General features: G+C 44.7%; 1 protein-coding gene across 1 annotated transcript in view; it reads right to left on the bottom strand.

Moving 5' to 3' along the window:
• Positions 1–17,696, bottom strand: part of NAE1 (NEDD8 activating enzyme E1 subunit 1) — a 31,496-nt gene extending 13,800 nt beyond the window's left edge. The window contains exons 1-11 of the mRNA XM_055146057.1: positions 17,559–17,696; positions 12,658–12,761; positions 12,497–12,557; positions 9,450–9,480; positions 8,223–8,294; positions 7,927–8,006; positions 6,552–6,661; positions 3,736–3,845; positions 2,015–2,077; positions 1,571–1,634; positions 874–965 (exon numbers count right to left, since the gene is read on the bottom strand). Of these exons, the coding sequence (XP_055002032.1) occupies positions 874–965; positions 1,571–1,634; positions 2,015–2,077; positions 3,736–3,845; positions 6,552–6,661; positions 7,927–8,006; positions 8,223–8,294; positions 9,450–9,480; positions 12,497–12,557; positions 12,658–12,761; positions 17,559–17,611 (840 nt within the window). The 5' untranslated portion in view covers positions 17,612–17,696. The remainder of the gene's footprint in view (positions 1–873; positions 966–1,570; positions 1,635–2,014; positions 2,078–3,735; positions 3,846–6,551; positions 6,662–7,926; positions 8,007–8,222; positions 8,295–9,449; positions 9,481–12,496; positions 12,558–12,657; positions 12,762–17,558) is intronic.
• Between the last annotated feature and the right edge of the window lie 2,708 nt (positions 17,697–20,404).

The raw sequence follows: 20,404 nt of genomic DNA, 5'->3' as shown, positions 1-20,404 counted from the left end.
GTCACAAGGATTCCTGACCAAGCCCCCTAAGCACTGCTTGGGTGATCCCGCCCACCCAATATTTCCATTTTATTCAAATAACTAGTGTCAAAAGCAAATGTAAGGCGAGATTCTACTTTCATTAGTTTTATTTATTTTATTATTTTGTTTTGGGGCCATACCCAGTGGTGCTCTGGGATCACTTCTGGCAGGCTCAGGGGACCATATGTGGTGCTGGGGATCCAACCCAGGCTGGCCACATGCAAGGCAAGCACCTCACTGGCTATACTATTTCTCTGGCCCAAAATTCAGCTTTCAAAGCAACACAATTTTAGATCAGCAAAATACCATTCATAATCAAACTCCTATCACCTAATTTTTACTGTTCAAAAATCATGTATTAGGAATAACTATTTTTACTATATATTACACATATACATACATATATATATCTCACTGTATTACTCTAAATGTAGTGTCTATATCCATTTTAACAAAAAAATATAGATTCTTCTTAAAAAACAAGATTCAAGGGCTGGACGATAGTACAGGAGTTAGGGCATGTGCCTCGCAAGGGCCCAATCTGAGTTTAATTCCTGGTACCACATGATCCTCGAGCACTGCAGGGTAGAGCCCAGAATGCCCCAGAACTGTCAGTGGTGGGCCCAACACTGCAGGGCTGGTTGGCTGGTAACTGCCAGTGGGGCCCCAGGATGTCTTTGGCAAGTCCCCAAATAATACATAAAAAGAAAGAATACAAGAATCCATCTGTACTCAAGATAATTAATTTCTAACAATTTAGGGAATATTGTCTTAATTTGCAGACCAACTATCTCCCACAAAGACTTCAAAAAAGCCCTTTCCTGGCCGACTCCCTCAGCAGTTCCTCAATACCTGAGTTGTGTTCAATGCTGTGTTCACATTTTTAATCGCTTCTTCAAAATTCTCTTCATCTTCAGGAGTGCCATTTTCATTCTTTAAAATCCCTATCAAAATCAAAACTGGTTAACAAACAGCAGCCCCTTTTTCCACTCCTCTCCCCCTCCGATGTTTATTTTTTGTTTGGGGGTTTTTGGGTCACTCCCTAGAGAGGGTTAGTTTCCCTCCACAATATTATGGAAATAACAGTCAATTCTGAATGGAGGACAGATATAATTCATTTTTTTATTTTGGGGGGTGTTTATTTGGGGGCCACAACTTACTCCCAGCTCTGCATGCTGAGATCACTACTGGAGGCAGTGGTAACACAGGGGACCATCTGGGGTGCCAGGGATCAAACCAGGGTCAGTTACATGCAAGACAAATGCCCTACCACGCTGGTCTCCTATTCTTTGTTTTGCTTTAATCCCTGTAAGAGGCGAGGGCCTGCACAACACCCCACTCAGTCATGCTGAGGGACCGTACAAACCCAGGGCCTCTCTACAGAGTCACATGCCCAGCCCACAGTCACTCTGAAAACTATTCAGTGTAGCTCCTTGGTAATGAAGGTTTCATATGACAAAAGCTTTGTTTGAAATAAAATAAACATGAGCTTTAGGCAATTTGATTTTCAAACTTTATACAAATAACACTTAATCACATCCTTCATTACCTTGTCTAATCATCTCTCTGAATTCTTCCTTTTCTTTATATGTTTTTGGTGTTCGTCCATTTGTCTAAATTGATGCAAAAAAATTGCAATAAGTTATAAAAGTTAAAAATAGAGAAATTCAGAGTTTAAAGTTCCCTCCCAACCCCATGAGATCTCATCAGCAGATATAGACTTCACTGAAATCAGAGGCTGGCTTGACAGGAATGTGGGCCATTTTGCTGAGTTCAATCCCCACTGCCAGTTTCAACACAAGGTCTATTCAAATTTCATTTAATTAACTGAAATATCAGCTTCAAAACAGAAAGTCCTGAGAGTACACTTGTAAAGGCATACCTGTTCTATAACCACTTAAGGGAGACCATCAATGTCTTATTTCCCTCCCCTGTAATCCTTAATGAAAAACTGAGAAGAATAACAAATGAATTTTTTTTTAAAAGGACATACCTCACTATACCACTGTGCTAAATATTTAGCTATGATCACAATCCATGGAGTATGGCTATGGTCCTAAAAATCAGAGAAAAAAATTAAAATGACAGTATTAGTTTACTTTTATTCGTCTGTATACCATCTCATTTCAATATTGAATAATATTTGTTATTTGCCAGTATATATAAAATAATTAATAGAGGACATAAATTTGATTAGTAAAAATTACTTATGAAATTTTTAGAGGCACTTATCCAATTTAATCTTAACGTGGCAGAATATACTATGAGTGCTTCCATTTTATCGTCAAGAAAAGTTTTAAAAACTGTTGTCCCCAAATGAAAGTTTAAGTTTTCTGAGTTCAGCTACCAATCCTTGAAAAAAAAAATAAAAAACAGATCTTCTCTGTATTTTGACAGACCAGATACCTGCACTTTAATATATATTGGGCATGCCTGCCTGTGGCTTAGCAGAATACCACAGGCCTGGTGTGAGTGAAGTCTTGGGTTCAATCCCCAGCACCACACAACACACAAATTTATTAATATACAGATAATAAAAATACAAGCTCTCCTTAAGTTATATGGTCTGCTGAATTTTCTACAGTGAAATGTGCTGTTGCCTTTTACATCTCAAATATCTGAAATAAATTTCATCCAAAAATGTATTTCAAGAGGATACAATTTAAAAAACACCCAATCCAAATTCAAGTTACGTTTCAAAGTATTTTAGGCTGGAGAGATAGCTAATGGGTTGGACACATATGTGTCCAGAATGTGGGTAGCTCAGATTGAATCTTCAGCACCATACACAGCTCCCTAAATCTCACCAGGAGCAAATGACAAGCACAGAACTGTAACAACTGACCATAGCCAGATGTGGCCCAAAACCATAAAGGAAAAAATTAAAAGTGCTTCAATTTGCTTAGGAAAAGTCCAAGAAGGAAGCTTCTGGAAGGTCAAGGAAGTTCTTGACCTGCATGTTGATTACTTTATGATTTCTTCTATATAATATTCTTTCATATTTGGGGGAAATAAATTAATTTAAAGTAAATAATGTTGAGAGACAGCAAAGGTCACCACCTTGTGGGGAGTACAAGGGGGGTCTAAAAAAAGAGAGAGAGAAATAAAACAAATAATGTATTATTTGGATGATTAAAGAAATATGGATGAGTACAGTATTTTCTCATGTATCATTTTAAAAACCTTAGGTTAAAAAAAAATGCTTTAAGGAGCCAAGGGCTGTGGCTTAGCAGAGGGCACTTGCCTTACATATGTGAGGCCCCTGGGCTGGAGCGATAGCACAGTGGTTGGGCGTTCGCCTTTCACGCGGCCAACCCGAGTTCAATTCCTCCGCCCCTCTCGGAGAGCCCTGCAAGCTACCAAGAATATCTCGCCCCCATGGCAGAGCCTGGCAAGCTACCTGTGGCATATTCGATATGCCAAAAACAGTAACAAGTCTCACAATGGAGACGTTACTGGTGCCACTCAGTCGATGAATAATGGGCTGACAGTGATGATAAAAGAAAGGTGTGCAAGGGCTGGAGCGATAGCACAGCGGGTAGGCTTGTTTGCCTTGCACTTGGCTGACCCAGGTTCGATTCCCAGCATCCTATATGGTCCCTTGAGCACCGCCAGGAGTAATTCCTGAGTGCATGAGCCAGGAGTGACCTCTGTGCATTGCTGGGTGTGACCCAAAAAGGGGAAAAAAAAAAGAAAGGTGTGCAGATTACCAACCTTTTTTTCCATATGATCCAAATCATAAGACTGAAAATGTTCTCTCAACTCTGGAAATGGCTTATCTAGTCGCAGATCCTCTAAGGCATTATCTGGGTGAGATTCTATTACTGTGAAACAATCCCCAAAGAGAAATTTACTTCTTTAGCAATATACAACATCACAGAAACAAAATCTGGAAGTCTAAAAATGGGAAAAGGGGGGCTGGAGCGATAGCACAGTGGGTAGGGAGCTTGCCTTGCACGTGGCCAGCCCGGGTTCGATTCCCAGCATCCCATATGGTCCCCTGAGCCCCGACAGGAGTAATTCCTCAGTACAGAGCCAGGAGTAACACACACACACAAAAAAAAAAAAAGGGAAAAGGGCCTAGAGGGCTCATTATCAAGGTATAAACCGACAACGTATGTTTTACAATATACACTTTACTAAATGCAGGAATCTAAAGTGAAATATATACATATTTTTAAGTCACCATGAAATTACAGAGTTATTCATGACTGGGTTTCCAAGGTATACAATGTTTCAACACTGATTAAATGGATTTTACTTTTAGTGAAATTAAAGCCCAAATTACTCTAGAGCAGAACTGTCACATTATTCTAACCAGAAAAGTTGACACTTGAAAAATGTATGCAGTTCAAACTTAGCAACCTGCCCTGCGTCAGCTGTGGTCTTCAATCCTCACCGCCATCTGCCTTAACTTCTTCCTGAAACATGCTCATCCTTGACTTCTTGCTTTCCTGCCCCTACATTAGTCACTTCCCACACAATCTGATGTTGCTTGGTACACAGCTCTCCACATGGGGGAGTGCAGGAGAGCATGGCATTTCTTTTCTATTTTTTTGTTTGTTTGTTTGTTTGTTTGTTTTTTGCTTTTTTCGGATCACACCCAGCAATGCACAGGGGTTACTCCTGGCTTTGCACTCAGGAATTACTCCTGGCGGTGCTCAGGGTACCATATGGGATGCTGGGATTCGAACCCGGGTTGGCCGCGTGCAAGGCAAACGCCCTACCCGCTATGCTATCGCTCCAGCCCCTCTTTTCTACTTTTTTAAAAAAATTTTTTATTAGTCAATCACCATGAGATATAATTACAGACTTACATCGTTTCGTGCTTGTGTTTCAGTCATACAACTGAGTGAGCATGGCATTTCTTAACAGTGTTTTTAGAACACTGAGCCCAGTTTTGTCACTTTGTAGCTACATGACCTTAGCCAGTAACTTAATCTCTGACTCAGCAGTCTCATTTGTGAAAAGCATTTAATCTAATTTTTAAGACATTTCCAAAGGAAATTGGAAGCATCTGAAGTAATCACATAAAGGCTGATGTACCGCTCAAAATAACCTTCATTATTATCTATTCCCAATGCCCTAGATTTAAAGCATCTAACCTTAAGTCCGAGGCAAACACATTCTCCCTCACAGACCACTAGGAATCTCCTAAATGAAACCTCTGCCTGCCTTCTTTGTCCCTTCAAATTCATTATCTACCTTCAGAGTAACAGCTCACTTAAAATGTCACCCTATCACTCTTCCACTTACATCTCTTATTTTAGTGGTGGTGGTGGGGGTGGGGGTGGGAGAAGGATGGGCACCCGGAGACGCTCAGAACTTATTCCTGGCTCTGTACTCAGGATCACTCCTTAGGCTTGGGGGACCATATGGGGTGTCCTAGATAGAACTTGTGTGAACTTTGTGCAAGGCAAGCACCCTACCTGCAGTGCTATCACTTAGGCACATTTATATCTCTCAATTGGCCCAACAGCACCAGCCAGCAGCTTACCTTTCACGGTGGACCCTATCTGCCCAGACAACACACTGACTCCATCAGTGCTGTAACTGAGGGAGCAGAGTTCCTGGGTCAGAACAACACAAGACGGACTGAAATGTTTATATTGATTTGAGGCCAGGGAGAGAGCTCACACACAGGGCTAGAGCATTTTGTGCATGCCCCAAATTCAATCCCCCGACACTACTGGTATGGCCCTAGTAGCCCTCAGCACCACTGGACTGAGCCCCGTCACACTACCAGGCTCAAGCACTGATCTCTCCAGTAAATCTGGTAAGTCACTCCACCCTCGAATTTTATGCTAACTTAAAATTAAAATTTTGTAAGTAAAGTGCTAACACTACCTTTGATTAGCAAGCCTGTCTCTTTAATAACTCTGCTATCCTTCTGACTGCATTATTTCCTTTGAACAGTATCTAAGGAAATGCCTTGTGCGAAACTGTACCTAAATTGGGGGAAGCTCAGGCCTGCATGGAAAAAGAATGAAAGGTCACAGGGGCTAATGTGGTGTGTCCTCTATGTGTTAAGTAGGATACTCACTATAGCAAGCAGCTACATGAACCTATGTGGGTCTGGAGGCAAAAACAAACAAATAAATACATGAATAAAACAGGTACCTGCATAGCTGATAGGTCTCCTAATAAAATTAGGAAGTTGTATTTCTTGCTTTAGATACTTTTATAATGCTAAGTAAAAAAAAAAAATTAAAGCCTACTATAACTGGAGTTTTGTTACTATAAAATTTACTTTGCTATTTAATTTTTGATTTTTTTTTGGGGGGGTCACATGTGGCAATGCTCAGGAATTACTCCTGGCTCTGCATTCAGGAATTACTCCTAGTGGTGCTCAGGGGACCATATGCCAGGGATCAAATCTGGGGAGGCTACATGCAAAGCAAGCATCCTACCTGCTGAACTATTGCTCCAGGCCCTACTTTGTAATTCAAAATTCACTTTCTAAAGGTCCACACTTCTAAAACAGTACCGACAGTTACCAATAATCAGCCCCAGAATCACAACAATTTTACCTGAATGTTCCTTTATGATGATTCTCATATAACCGACTAGTCCATATGTCCTACAGATCAAAAGAGGGATTTGAGAGTTCCAGAGGACATCTGCTAAACGGAGCAATGTACTGCAAAGGAAAGTAGTATTAGATAAGAACAGCGGCAGATGGACATAGGCCAAGCCTGAAAATGCCATAAATAAAGTTGCTTACTAAATAATGCAAAGACAGCCTGAAAAATGTCTTAAAATAAAGCAAGATGTATACTAAATAATGCAAATATATGTCTACTGGATTTATATAAGCAGGACAAAAATATACTGAAAATCAAAAACAAGGAGGGGATGAGGAAATGGCTTAGTGGCTGAAGCACTTGCCTTGAAGAGTGAAGTCATGAGTCCTAACCCTGGGGCCATCTACATGTACTAGCACATTCCAACAACTGTACGGTCTGCACTTCTCCGTACCACAGCCAGGGGTGTGTGCACTACACCTAATAAGTTTGCAGGACCTCCAGCAAACACAACTAAGAAGATGTGCAAGTACCACAGCCCAGGGTATGACCCCTCCCCAGAGAGTGCAGCACTACTGAAGAGCACGCCCCCCGATTTGCAAGCACTCAAACTAAAGAAACCCAACGCCTGTGTGTGTATAGCAATCCCACGCTCAATATCATAATAAGAGTATCAGCAAAAGGAAGGTGGGGAACCACAAGGTTGTATCCTGAGAAAGTATCTTTCGGAGAGTGGGATATGAAACCTCATCCTTTCTGGAAGGAAGAATGTTACCAAAAAGACTCTTCTTGGGTCAGGGATATAGCTCAAGTGCTGGAGCATATAAGCAAGGCCCAAAATTCAAACCCCAGCATCCCAGCTGTGCCCAGCACAGCTGTAAGTGACATCCCTCACATACAAACACACACACAAAAAAAAGTCCTAAAAATTTCAACAACAAAGAGAAAATATTTCTAAGACCCTGTATACACTCCCAGGTTCTCTCTGTTATTCTAACTAGTTTAATGCTAACCTTCACTAAAAGGCAATGTTCCATTTAACAACTCCAAGCATATTCAAAAAAGCTTCACATCTCAAATAGAAGTTGTCTATTTTCCTCTTCTCTATCTTTTGTTTTAAAACATTGTATCAATGGTTTATTATCAGTTGAGGTTATTTATATAAGGAATATCAACCACCATCAGTGTCAACTTCTCTCCACCAGTGTCCCCAGGTTCCTTCCTGTACCATTTCTTTATCTTCTTAATGCTGGAGGTAACAGCTTCCATTGAAAGGTTTCAATAAAGTTGAGCAATTTTAAAAACCACAGACTCTATAGAGAAAATAAACCAATGCAAACCTAGTAAGAAACTAAAATAACATATTGACATCAAAACTTACCTCTCTGGAAGCTGAGTTGCAACCACAATGGTAAACCTACAGAAAAATGAAGGGTCGTTGTCTAGAATGTTTTCTGGATTCTAAGCAGAGGGAAAAAAATTTTAAAAATTCACAATCAGATCAGGTACATCAAAATAGGTAAGCAATTCTAGAAAAATTAGGCATCATGCTAGACTCCAATGTTAAAGTAGTTCAAGTTTCAACTAAACATAATCAAAAATTCCAATTCCTAGGGTTGTGAGCTATTAAAACAATTACATTTCTGTACAGAAATAATTATGCATACACATAGGTACCTGATCAACAAAACTTCCAGAGACGTCAGTATTTAATTCTTGTAAGAATTCCATGGCAGCTTGAGCTCGGTTCTTTATGAAAACAAAAGCATTTGACTTGAATTAGAAAAAAATTTTGTTAAAATGCCATCTATCCACTTACAGGCCAGGCAAACACACTGTAAAACTCCCAATCTCACATGTAGGCCTGACAATTCTACCCTTCATAGTGAAGAAAATGGGATTCAACTAGAAGATTACTTCCAACAGCTAATTATTCCCAGTTCCCCAATGCTGACATTATTAGCACTTTTCTTAGCAGGCAAGATATCAGAACACCCTGGGTGGCAGATAAGGATGTCCTGGAGCAAATTCTGACCTACTCTAAAATATCAAGGTCAATCATAGGGGGATGGGAGGGAAACTGGGTACATGAGTGGAGGAAAGTGGACCCTGGTGAAGGGATTGGTATTGGAACATTGTATGCCTGAAACTCAATTACAAATAATTTTATAATTAAATGTAACCTAAATTTTAAAAAAGAGGTCGATCATAAAGCAATAGTCACTTTCATTCAGAATACTGTATTAAGCTAACAAAGCTTTGTATAAGTTTTAATATAAAACAAAAATAAAGGTTATTCTGGCTAACCTAAAATTTTCATAACAAGAATACTTCAAACTCTGAACATGAACATGAATATCATCCAACATTTAGCTTTACTATAGAATATAATGTAAACTAACAAGCAGATGAAGATTTGCAACATTAGAAAGAATCAACTTATTCTCAAAACACTTTAAATGTTAAATGTTATGTTTCTTTTTTCCCTTTTGGAGCTATAGCCAGCAATGCTCAGGGGTTACTCCTGGCTCTACTCAGGAATCACTCCTGGCAGTGATCAGAGGACCATATAGGATGCTGATATCGAAATGATATCGGCCACGTGCAATGCAAGCACCCTACTGGCTAGACTATCTCTCTAGGTCCAATATTAGCTATTTAAAAGTCAAAGCTTTTGGACTGAAAAGGGAGCTCAAAGAACTAAGTGCAGGTTTTGAATGCAAGAGCCCCTTGTTAGATATCTGAGCACTATGCTAAGAGTAACCCCCAAGCAATACTGATTTTTTTTTAAAAAAAACAAAAATTTTACTTGAAAGAAATAATAAAGCCAAAATTTTACAAGCACTCAAAACACAGTGACATCATTAGATGCTCAAAATCCTACTATCTTCTACAATCACTTACCTTGCCAATACTACTTCTTTGAAGGAAAAAACTAAAATAGAACAAAAAAAAGAAAGCACTTCTTTAACTATGAAGGAAAGACCACTTATATCAGCTATATTCATTCACAATGTAAAATAAACTATATATGATTCTAGATTGTAAGAGACTTCTTTGGAAGAAGAAAATTGGTCTTCTAAAGAATATACCATGGACTTATTTCCTAAGATGCTCCAACAGAAAAGAATTTGGGAAAGGTTGAGCCAGAGAATAGTACAGAGGGTGAGGTACCTGCCTTGCACACAAACTGGTTCTATCCCCAGGATCCCATATGGTTGCCTGAGTACCACCCAAAGTGACTCCTGATTGCGGAGCCCAGAGTAACCCCTGAGCAAGATTGGGTGTGCCCCCGAAACACACAAAAAAAGAAAAAAGCATGAGAAAAGGGTAGATGTGTGACCCAAGTGATGCCAGAGTGGCCCTGCTGGTACCTGGAGTGAGCTATTCACCCCAACCCTTCAGCCCCTTCATGGCTGGCTGTGATTGCCACAACAATAGTAACTACCCCCCCAAAAAAAAAAAAACCAAAAAAAATAGGGAAATATCATGTTCTATTTTTCTATAAGAAATTTCTGTTATTCATGCATTCCTTGGCAACGAGTATGTTCTGGGAAATACAATGCTGGCACTGTGGTGATGCCGGGGTATACCTAGACAATATCTACTAGGTAGGCACTGAGACTGCAGCTCTGGAACCCATGTCGAACACGTGACCTGCTGACGGAAATGGTATGTGGCATGTGACAGCACATAGAACACAAAATAGGAGCCGAGCCATAGTAACAGCGGGGAAGGCGCTTGCCTTGCACATGGCTGGTCCAGGTTCGATCCCCGGCATCCTATACCATCCCCAAGCACTGCCAGGAGCAGTTCCTGAGTGCAGAGCCAGGAGTAACCCCTGAGCGTCATCAAGGTATCGCCAAAAGGAAAAAAAAAAAAAAACCAAACAGAAAAAACCACAAAGTTTTATACTAAAAAAATGTTTTAACTTGATCTGATTCATGTCTCACTGGACTGATTCAAAACTCACTAGACACTGGAGTCCACCTGGAGTTCACCTGTTCTATGAAGCTACTAATACAACCTCTATCATCCCCAGCCCTGAGGGCCAGGGTTCGGCAAACCACACTAGGGAAATGCGGGGCTGAACTGTTTGCTCTTTACAGGTAACCACTAACCGATTTACTCAGGCGTCTTCCTGCATATTATATACCTTCATATTCTCAGGTGTCTGACCAGAAAAATTGGTGGTTTAAAATTTTTTTGGCTTTTGAGTTACATCTAGCTTTGGCTACTCCCAACGCAGTGCTTGGGGAACAAGCAGTTCCAGGACTCAAACCTGGGGCTCCTGCATGAGGTGCGTGTACTCCAGCACACTGAACTATGTCCGTGGCCCAGGATCTGAGTTGGTTTTATAGCAGTCATTCTTATCACACCGTGCTCCAAACCATGAAGTAAGCAACAATAAGGCTTTATAGATACCAATTAAAGGGCTGTTATAGAAAGCAGAAATATATATACCACCCAAAGAAAAAGGGTAGTATTGCTCAACATGAACTAAAGTAATTTTCCCTGTATTCACCTGCTGTTTACTGACAAATACTAAACATCCCGACTCCAAGCTCCTAAAAAAAACACTTGAAATCCAGTTACAGGTATGCTCTTAAAGTCTAAATATGATCATATTTAAAGAATGATATAAGATCTGTTAGGTTAGGTTGGGTTTTGGTTTTAGGGCCACATCCAGGAATGCTCAGGGCCTGGGCCTGGCTTGATACTTGCGGAATGATGTGGCGCTGGGAGTCAAACCTGGACATCACACGTGCCAAGCATCAGTACCAGTCCTCCTTTGATATCTCTCTCTCTGTCTCTGTCTCTCTGTCTCTGTCTCTCTCTCTCTCCTCTCTCTTTAACAGGAGAGAGAGAGAGAGAGAGAGAGAGAGAGAGGAGCTAGGACGTTTGCCTTGCACATAGCTGACCTTGGTTTGGTCCCTGGCACCCCGTATGGTCCCCTGAGCCCAGCAGGGTGATTCTTAAGTGCAAAGCAAGAAGCCCTGAGCACTGTTGGGTATGGCCCAAACACAAAAAGAAAAAGAGATTATCCTCAGCAGTGCTTGGGATAGATCATCTTTAGGAAAGCACTTTTTGTTTGTTTTTGGTCATGTGCAAGGAAAACATTCTAACCACTGTACTTACAATGCACTTTTAGAAACAACAGGTAGAGATGGCTACACATGGACCAGACTAGGAAGACATCACAAATAACCAAGCCCTGCCACAGTGAGCACAGAGCCAGGAATAAGACCCGACCACCAGCAGGTATGGCCTAAGCCCTCTCCCCCTCAAAATAAAAATGGTGCCACAAATAAAAGTAGTTTTTTATTATTGTTTCTGTGGGAGAGTGTTAAGGCCAGGGATTGAATCCAGGACCTAATCCTAATACATGTTAAGGCAGAGTTCTGAGCACATCCCTCATTTTCCTTTTCTTTCCTTTTTAGGCTATACCTCACAGTGATCAGGGACTATTAATAGCTGGGAGCTAGGGAGTCTCCTGGTGATGCTCAGGAGTCCCTGAGCAGTCAGTGCCAGGTATCAAACCTGGGCTCCTGATGCACTGCATACACTCCAGCCCAGCCTTTCTACTCTGGTGAGCAAAATAAAATTATTGTCAATTGCAGGCTTAAATCTGGGAAACAATGCATGCAAAGTCTCTATATTTCACAAATAACAGTCATTACTAACATTATAACAATAATATTAGCATTAATAACAAAATACTATGTATTAATATCAGCAATAAACAAAGTAACTATGCCAGACATTCTGCTAGCACTTTACCTACATTGATTCACTTCATTCTTACTATAATCCTAACTTGGGAATTACTTCCAGCTGACTGTCAAGTCACTGATTAAGGAAGTGACACTGCGATTTAGATCACAGCCTCTGCGACAGTGTACTACCTTCCCTAAACGTTTATGCTTTTATATGAAAAAACAAGAACCTACTTATTTCCAGCATCTTCTCCGCTGACCTGATTTCCATCAATAATTGTAAACGAACCAATACCTAGGAGACAAAAAGTGTCAGTCAAGAATATGTATCTCTACTTCAAAATTTTAAAGAAGTAAATTTAGGGGGATAAAAAAACCCCACAAAACTACATTACCAGGTAATACTAAGTTCTTAAGAATTTCCGTTCCTGTAGCTGTTGCATTTATTAGGCAAACATGAGCAGATTCTAAAGCCTCCTGCCCGTGATCACCCCACAACCTGCAAAACAAAACATAAAATCCAACACTTGAAAAATGAACTCTTCCTTAGTTGAATGGTGACCTATAATTTATATTGGGGGAAGTGGTTAGGGGAGGGGGAATTGGACAACAACCTGGCAGTGCTCAGGGAATCATATGAGGTGCTGGGGATTTGAACCGGGTTAGCTGCATGCAAGGCACCTTAACTCCTGTACTAGCTCTCAGTCAAATCTCTGATCTTTAAGGCAAGAGAGCTCAAAGGGCTGAGCATGTTTTTTGCATGAACAAGGCCTGAGTCCAATTCCCAGATCCACGTAGTCCCACGAGCACCACAAGGAACAAGCCCCAAGCAGAGTTGAGAGTAACCCCCTACAATGGAAGTTTTTCTTTTACATACAAAAATGGCAAATGTGAAACAGGAACAACAGGAAGAGTAAATGGAGATTCCACAGCTGAGTAACCAAAGACTCATACAAGTGCATGGCTAGAGGGAGATCAAATCAGAACTAGGAGTTCGGTCAACCAGCTCCTTGCCTGTTATTCTTTCCAAGTTAGAAAGTTACAACTAGAAAATCTTTGGATATACTCACTGGAAACCTATCCAGTTCTCTGCCTCATTTTTCCTTAAGTTACACTGTCCAACATACCTAAGATCATGATTTTGGATTTATCAGTGTGACAGTTCCAAAACTGAGCAAACACTCTTCTGTAAAAATGGAATAGAAGCCTCACATCCACTTCGACAGGAGAGCTCTCAAGCCCCAATAAGGGGACTGGAAAGACAGTGTAGCATTTGCTTGCAGGAGGCTGACACAGGTTCTAGTATTGGAAGTACCAATTCCTGGTACTTTATATGGTCCCCTAAGCTTTGTCAGGAGTAATATCCCCGAGCGCAGAGCCAGGAGTAAGTTCTGAACACCAAGGGGTGTGGCTCAAAAATAAAAACAATCAAATTATCCAATGAACATTCATTCTGATAGCATGATTAATACATGCAACAAACACTAGGATGGAATAACAACTGCTATAACCCTGGCACCAGGCTAACCTAGCTACATTTTTTTCCTTTTTGGGTCATACCTGGTGATGCTGAGGGGTTACTCCTGGCTCTGTACTCAGGAATTGCCCCTGGCAGTGCTTGGAGGTCTGTATGGGACGCCAGGGATCGAACCCAAGTTTACATGCAAGGTACTACCCACTGTACCGTAACTCTGGCCCCCCAACCTGGCCACTTCCATCCAGAAAACTTAGAAATTTATTCTCTTGTCAGTATCAGAAGTGTAGGGGCACCAAAATCAAAAAACCATATCCACCACAGCTTGGAGGACAAACTTTAATGTGTCCCCCCATCATCTGATTTACATACCCCTCATCTCCCACACCCCCTTCCTCCTCCCACCAGTGCCAAGGATCAAAACAGGGATCAGAGTGACAGTACAGCAGGTAGGGCGTTTGCCTTGCAAGCGGCCAACCTGGTTCAATCCTATATAGTCCCCCAAGCACAACCAGGAGTGATTCCTGAGCACAGAGCCAGGAGTAACTCCTGAGCATTTCTGGGTGTGGCTTAAGAAACAGTAATAACAACAACAACAACAAAAAAAAAAAAACACCAAAAAACCAAACAAACAAATCAGGGGCCTTATACATGCAAGGCAAGTGCTCACCTGACTATGCCCCGGGACCTGGTCTAAAGCAGATTCCCTCCCTCTTACTGTAGCTGGTATGTGGTCCCAGGACCATCACGACTCTAACTGCCTCACCAGGCCTTTTAGCTGCTAAACATCCTTTTCTCTGCCCCACTCAGCTCCACTCGGGTCCCTATTACTCCCATCTTTACCACTTATAGTGCCTGGCTGAGGGTAAGTAGTCACAGAATAGCCTGTCAACTGAATGGAAGATGCAGCTGGATTAGAAACATCTGATCTTTCTATAAAAGTCAGGCTCACAGAAGGCACCCAGCCAATCTGATTGATGGGTGCTTGGGCAGTCAGACAGTGAGCCTTGGAGAACAATAGAGCATCTCTAGGGAACGGGTTCAAAAAAGGAGTCCAATACAATTCAATCCTCCACTCTCTTGCTGACCAATGGAAAGTGTGGCCTTGCTACCTGCACGGCTTTGCTTCTGTTTCCTTCTGACACTCAAAACCAATGACAAGCTTCTACTTTTTTTTTTGGAGGGGGAGGACTTTTTTGCTCACACTTGGCGATGCACAGGAGTTACTCCTGGTTCATGCACTCAGGAATTACTCCTGGCAGTGCTCGGGGGACCACATGGGAAGCTGGGAATCGAACCCGGATTGGCCGCATGCAAGGCAAACGCCCTACCCGCTGTGCTATCACTCCAGCCCCGACCAGCTTCTTTATTAAAGATAACATTTGGAGCAGGGAAGCTAAGAGGGCTGAAGTACACGCTTAGCAATCAGTGGGCCCAAGTTCAACCCCCTGCCCCTCAGTTCTCTACAATCACCCCAAACACCTCCAAAGGCAATTCCAGGGGCTGGAGCAATAGCACAGCGGGTAGGGCGTTTGCCTTGCACGTGGCAGACCTGGGTTCGAATCCCTGCATCCTATATGGTACCCCAAGCACCACCAGGAGTAATTCCTGAGTGCATTAGCCAGGAGTAACCCCTGTGCATCGCCGGGTGTGACCCAAAAAGAAAATAAATAAAAGGCAATTCCAAGCAAAGTAGTGGAAGCAGCCTCTAAGCACTGCCAGGCTGTGATCCCAAAACCAAACAAAGAGATCAAGTGTGGGGCAGAAGAAGTAACACAGTGGCAAGGGTGCAAACTGCATGAATGAGGCCCTGGGTTTGGTCCTTGGGAACAAACCAATGCAGAAAAACAAAGCTAAAAACGGCAAAGTTTAATCTTTAAACAATTTGGCTCAGCAAACACTCTTTTGTCAAGGCAGTGTTAAGGAGTGACAGAGCCAAGTATCCAAACCAGTCAACAGCACTGAAACCGAGAGACCCAACCTTTAACAGCCAAACTTAGAAACGTGCCTGTCAAGAGGGCAGCGGGGTGGAGGTGGGGAGGAGATGGGAGGGAACCTGGGAACACTGGGGGAGGGAAGCCACCGGAGGTGGGTGGCTGTTGCAATACTGTATTATAAATCAACAATGAATGACTTTATAAATTACGGAGCTTTGATTTAAAAAACAATTTCTTTAAAACCTTTTTTTGGTCACAGATATTCAATGATATATCTTGATATATATTCTGAAATATCTTTTCTCAGCTTTATCATATATTCAAAACACAAAGAGCACCAAGAATTTATGAAAGAATATAACTGGTTCCAGGGGCCTCTAGTACCTCGCTCTTCCCCCAGGAGCTTGGGTGCTTGAGAGAAATGATGGAAGTACTCTTTCTGAAAAAGCCAGAAGGGCTGGGCGTTATATCCTGTCTCACATGGAGGGGAAGATCTGCTGCACTGCCGTCCTGTTGTTCATCGATTTGCTCCAGCGGGCACTGGTAACGTCTCTATTGTGAGACTTGTTACTGCTTTTGGCATAGCGAATATGCCACGGGGAGCTTGCCAGGCTCTGCCGTGCGAGCAGGATATTCTCGGTAGCTTGCGGGGCTCTCCGAGAGGGACGGAGGAATGGAACCTGGGTGAGCCACATGCAAGGTAAACACCCTACCCGCTGTGCTATTGCTCCAGTCCTAAGGGGAAGATCACTCAGAAGTTATGTTCTAACATTTCCCAAGACTCAGGTTCCTCATCTAGACAAGAGAGAGAATGTCTCATCAGTACGAGCTAGCAGGCGCCCACCCTGCAGCACACCCTGACCCCTTGGCTTGGGGAAGGAGGGCCCAGAAAGCCAAGGACAGGAGCTGCAGCACACCATGACCCCTGGCTTGGGAAAGGAGGGCACAGAAAGCCGGATCAGGGGCATTTTTTTTTTTTTAACTTTCACGGCACAGAGGTTGGGGTCTTTGCCTTGCACGAAGCCCACCAGGGTCCCATCCCTGGCAACCCCATATGATCCCCTGGGCCCTTCAGGAGTAATTCCTGAGCGCACATTCTGAGCACCGCGGGGAGGGGCCCGCAAACAAAAAACAAAACAAACAAAAAGGGAAAACGAGGATAAGGAATGAGAAGGAGGAGAAGGAGGAGAAGGAGGAGGAGGAGGAGAAGGAGGAGGAGGAGGAGGAAAGGTCAGGGACAGAAAGTAGCCAAGGGCCGGATACGCGAACCGTCCACACACGAGCTGCTGCGGGGGGGGCGGGGGGGGGGGAACGCCCGATTTCCAAGACAGCGAGACGGGAACGGTGAACTCCCGGGGATAAGTGTTTCTATTATGCGTGGAAACGGTGATCTGCGTCTGTTGGGTTGAATTTCTCGAAACTGGCCTCGCCGCCCCCTTTGATTTATTTCACGTGGCCGTGAGGCGCGCTCTGGGCACGGACGTAGCCCCCCGTGACCGGGGCTGTACGTGGACAGCGCGGGCCGACTCGGTCCAATTCCTGGCGCTCGGAGGGCCGGGCTGGGGCAACCCCCGATCCAGGGCCCGCATTCTGCAAGGCCCGGAGCCCCAGCTCGGCGAGGCGGGGCCGCAGCGCCCCTTGGACTCGCCGCGTGGCGGGCGGGGGGCGGGCGGGGGGCGGGCGCGGCCCTGCGCGGGGCGGGGAGGGGCGCGGAGTCCCGGTCCTCGCGGCGCCCCAACCGCGGCTCCCGGAGCCCCGGATGGCCCGGCCCGGCCCGGCCCGAGGCCCCGGGGGAGGCCCAGCCGCGCCGCCCGCTCCTGACGCCCGGCCCGGAGGCAGGGGGGGCCCGGCTGGCCGCCCGCCCGGCCCAGTGAGCCCCGCTCACCTCAGCTGCCGGTCGTACTTCTGCTCTTTGAGCAGCTTCCCCGGCTGCGCCATGGTCGCGCCCGCCGCGCAGAGAACCAGCCAGCCGCCGCCGAGCACCGCCGCCGCCGCCGCCGCCGCCTCCAGAGCGCAGGCGCACTGCGCGCCCCGGGGCCCCCGCGGCTGCTCCCCGCGCGCCGCCGGTAGGGGGCGCCTCACGGCACTGCGCACGCGTGGCCGGGATGACCCGGCATTCCACGCACAGAATTGGGGGTGTCTTTCCCGCGGTTCAAGCCTGTTAGTTCTGCTAGCGATGGTTATGTGCATGCACTCGGTAGACGACTTTGTTCGTGCAGAGGGAACTTTGGCTCTGGGAGCAGCGAGTTTTGAATTTTGACCCTATACTGCTTTTGAAATCTGCCCTAGGCCTCTTGGAATCCTCGGTTTGTTCACCTGTGCAATGGGTTCACATGGTTCTCCATCACTGGATTCGTTTGCTTTAAAAAAATGTTTGGGGGGCCGGAGCCATAGAACAGAGGACAGGGCGCTTGCCTTGCACGCGGCCGACCCAGGTTCAATTCCCAACACTACATATGGTCTCCTGAGCCACAGGGCCAGGAGTAAACTCTGAGTATCACCAAAAAATAAAAATAAATAATGAAATACACAGAGCCAGATTTTCCAGAGGATTTTTACTAATAGTAACTTACATTATTATGTCATGCTGTGCCCCATTTCTTCCATCCCCATAGAACCAGTCCACACCAAGAGTCTCTGTCTCTCTGTCTCTGTCTCTGTCTCTCTGTTTTTGTTTTTGTATTTTGGGCCATACCCATAGTTGCTCAGGGCTTACTCCTGACTCTGCTCAGGGATCACTCCTGGTGGTGTTCAGGGGACCATATGATGCCAGGGATCAAACCAGTGTCAGCCGGATGCAAGGCAAACACCCTACCCACTGCACTATCACTCCCCCCATCCAAGGGTCCCCTCTGAACCATAAAGCTCCCGCTGCCAGAGGCAGAAGCAGAGGACCCTCTGCTGTGAAGTTGACAGCCCCACAATGGGAGAGAGACAGGAAATGAGTACTCACTAGACTATGTGACCCTCCATTAGATAGAGGGAAACTGGGGTTCTGCGAGGGGCGCAGAGGGACCCCATCACTCCCCTTCTTCAGGAATATTTCATGGGGTGTGGGCAAGGAAGGGTGATGATTTTAGTACATTCATCTCTGCTGCAGAGAAGACACTGGCAGGCTGGAGGTACTAAAGGACGCCTTGTGACCTGTGGGAGTTAGCTGAAGGGCAGCAGGAGTGTGAGAGAATGGGAGCAGGGCTGGTGAGGATCTTAAGCATCATCACTCTATCACTGTCACTGTCATCCCATTGCTCATTGATTTGCTCAAGCGGGCACCACTAATGTCTCCATTGTGAGACTTGTTGTTACTGTTTTTGGCATAATGAATACGCCACGGGTAGCTTGCCAGGCTCTGCCGTTCGGGTGAAATACCTTCGGTAGCTTGCCGGGCTCTCTGAGAGGGACGGAGGAATTGAACCCGGGTTGGCCGGATGCAAGGCAAACGCCCTACCCGCTGTGATATCGCTCCAGCCCTTAAGCATCATGTAAGGAGTAATTTATTTTTTATATATTTTTTAATGTTTTTAAAATTTTATTGAATCACGGTGAGATAGTTACAAGCTTTCATGTTTGGGTTACAATCTCACAATGATCAAACACCCATCCCTCCACCATTGCACATTCCCCACCACCAATATCCCCGGTATACCTCCCCCTCTCCCCACCCTCCCCCCCCCCCCCGCCTCTATGGCAGACAATATTCCCCATACTCTCTCTGTACTTTTGGGCATTATGGCTTGCAACACAGACACTGAGAGGTCATCATGTTTGGTCCATGATCTACTTTCGGCACACATCTCCCATCCCAACTGGTTCCTCCAGCCATCATTTTCTTAGTGATCCCTTCTCTATTCCATCTCCCTTCTCCCCTCCGCTCATGAAGCAGTCTTCCAGCTATGGAGCAATCCCTCTGGCCCTTGTATCTACTGTCCTTGGGTGTCAGCCTCATGTGATGTTAATCTATACCCCACAAATGAGTGCAGTCGTAAGGAGGAATTTAAAGCCCTTGAAAAGTACCGCTTTCAGAAAGAACATGAAATGTGTACAAGAAAGAGGATGAGAGATTAAGACATACAGCTCAGGGGCAGAGTACTTGCTTTGCATGGGGGCCCTGAGTTTAATTTAGGGACACTGTGAAAAAAAGAAAGAAAAGATGAGCTAGAGAGATAGCACAGAGGTTATGGCACTTGCCTTTTATGCAGCCAACCCTGGTTCAAGTCCAGCTCCACATATGGTCCCCTGAGCACAGAGTCAGGAGTAGCCCCTGAGCACCACCACTCCCACCATAAAAAAAGAAGGAAAAACAAGCCAATGATATTGGGGAGATGACTCAAAGGGCTAGAGTACATGCTTTGGATTCCATCCCCACTACTGGAAGTGTCAGCCCCCAGCACCACCAGAGGTTAACACCCCCCCCCCAAAAAAAGACAGTGAGAAAGGGGTACCCTTAGGAGGAGGGGGCAGGGAGAGATTGTTGGTCAGAGAAGATTCTCTGGCCTCTGCTTTCCAGGGCCTTCAGCCACCCCAGGTTAATCATTGCCTGAAAGCAAGTGAAAAGGAACATACCAGCCTGTCCCCACCTGGAGATCAGGGCAGGAGAAATTGCCCAGCCTGACAGCTGTGTTGTCCCGATGATGGATGCACTTCCCCCTCCTCGTGCTGTGGGAGCACAGTGAGGGACCCCCTGCACCTGACTTCCTTGGCGCCGGCCTGGTCTCCAGGGAATACCCCGAT

Source organism: Sorex araneus, chromosome 8, assembly GCF_027595985.1.
Source record: "Sorex araneus isolate mSorAra2 chromosome 8, mSorAra2.pri, whole genome shotgun sequence".
Classification (NCBI taxonomy): Eukaryota; Metazoa; Chordata; class Mammalia; order Eulipotyphla; family Soricidae; genus Sorex; species Sorex araneus.
Note: the sequence above shows the minus strand (reverse complement) of the source record. Positions and strands in the feature narration are given on the sequence as shown.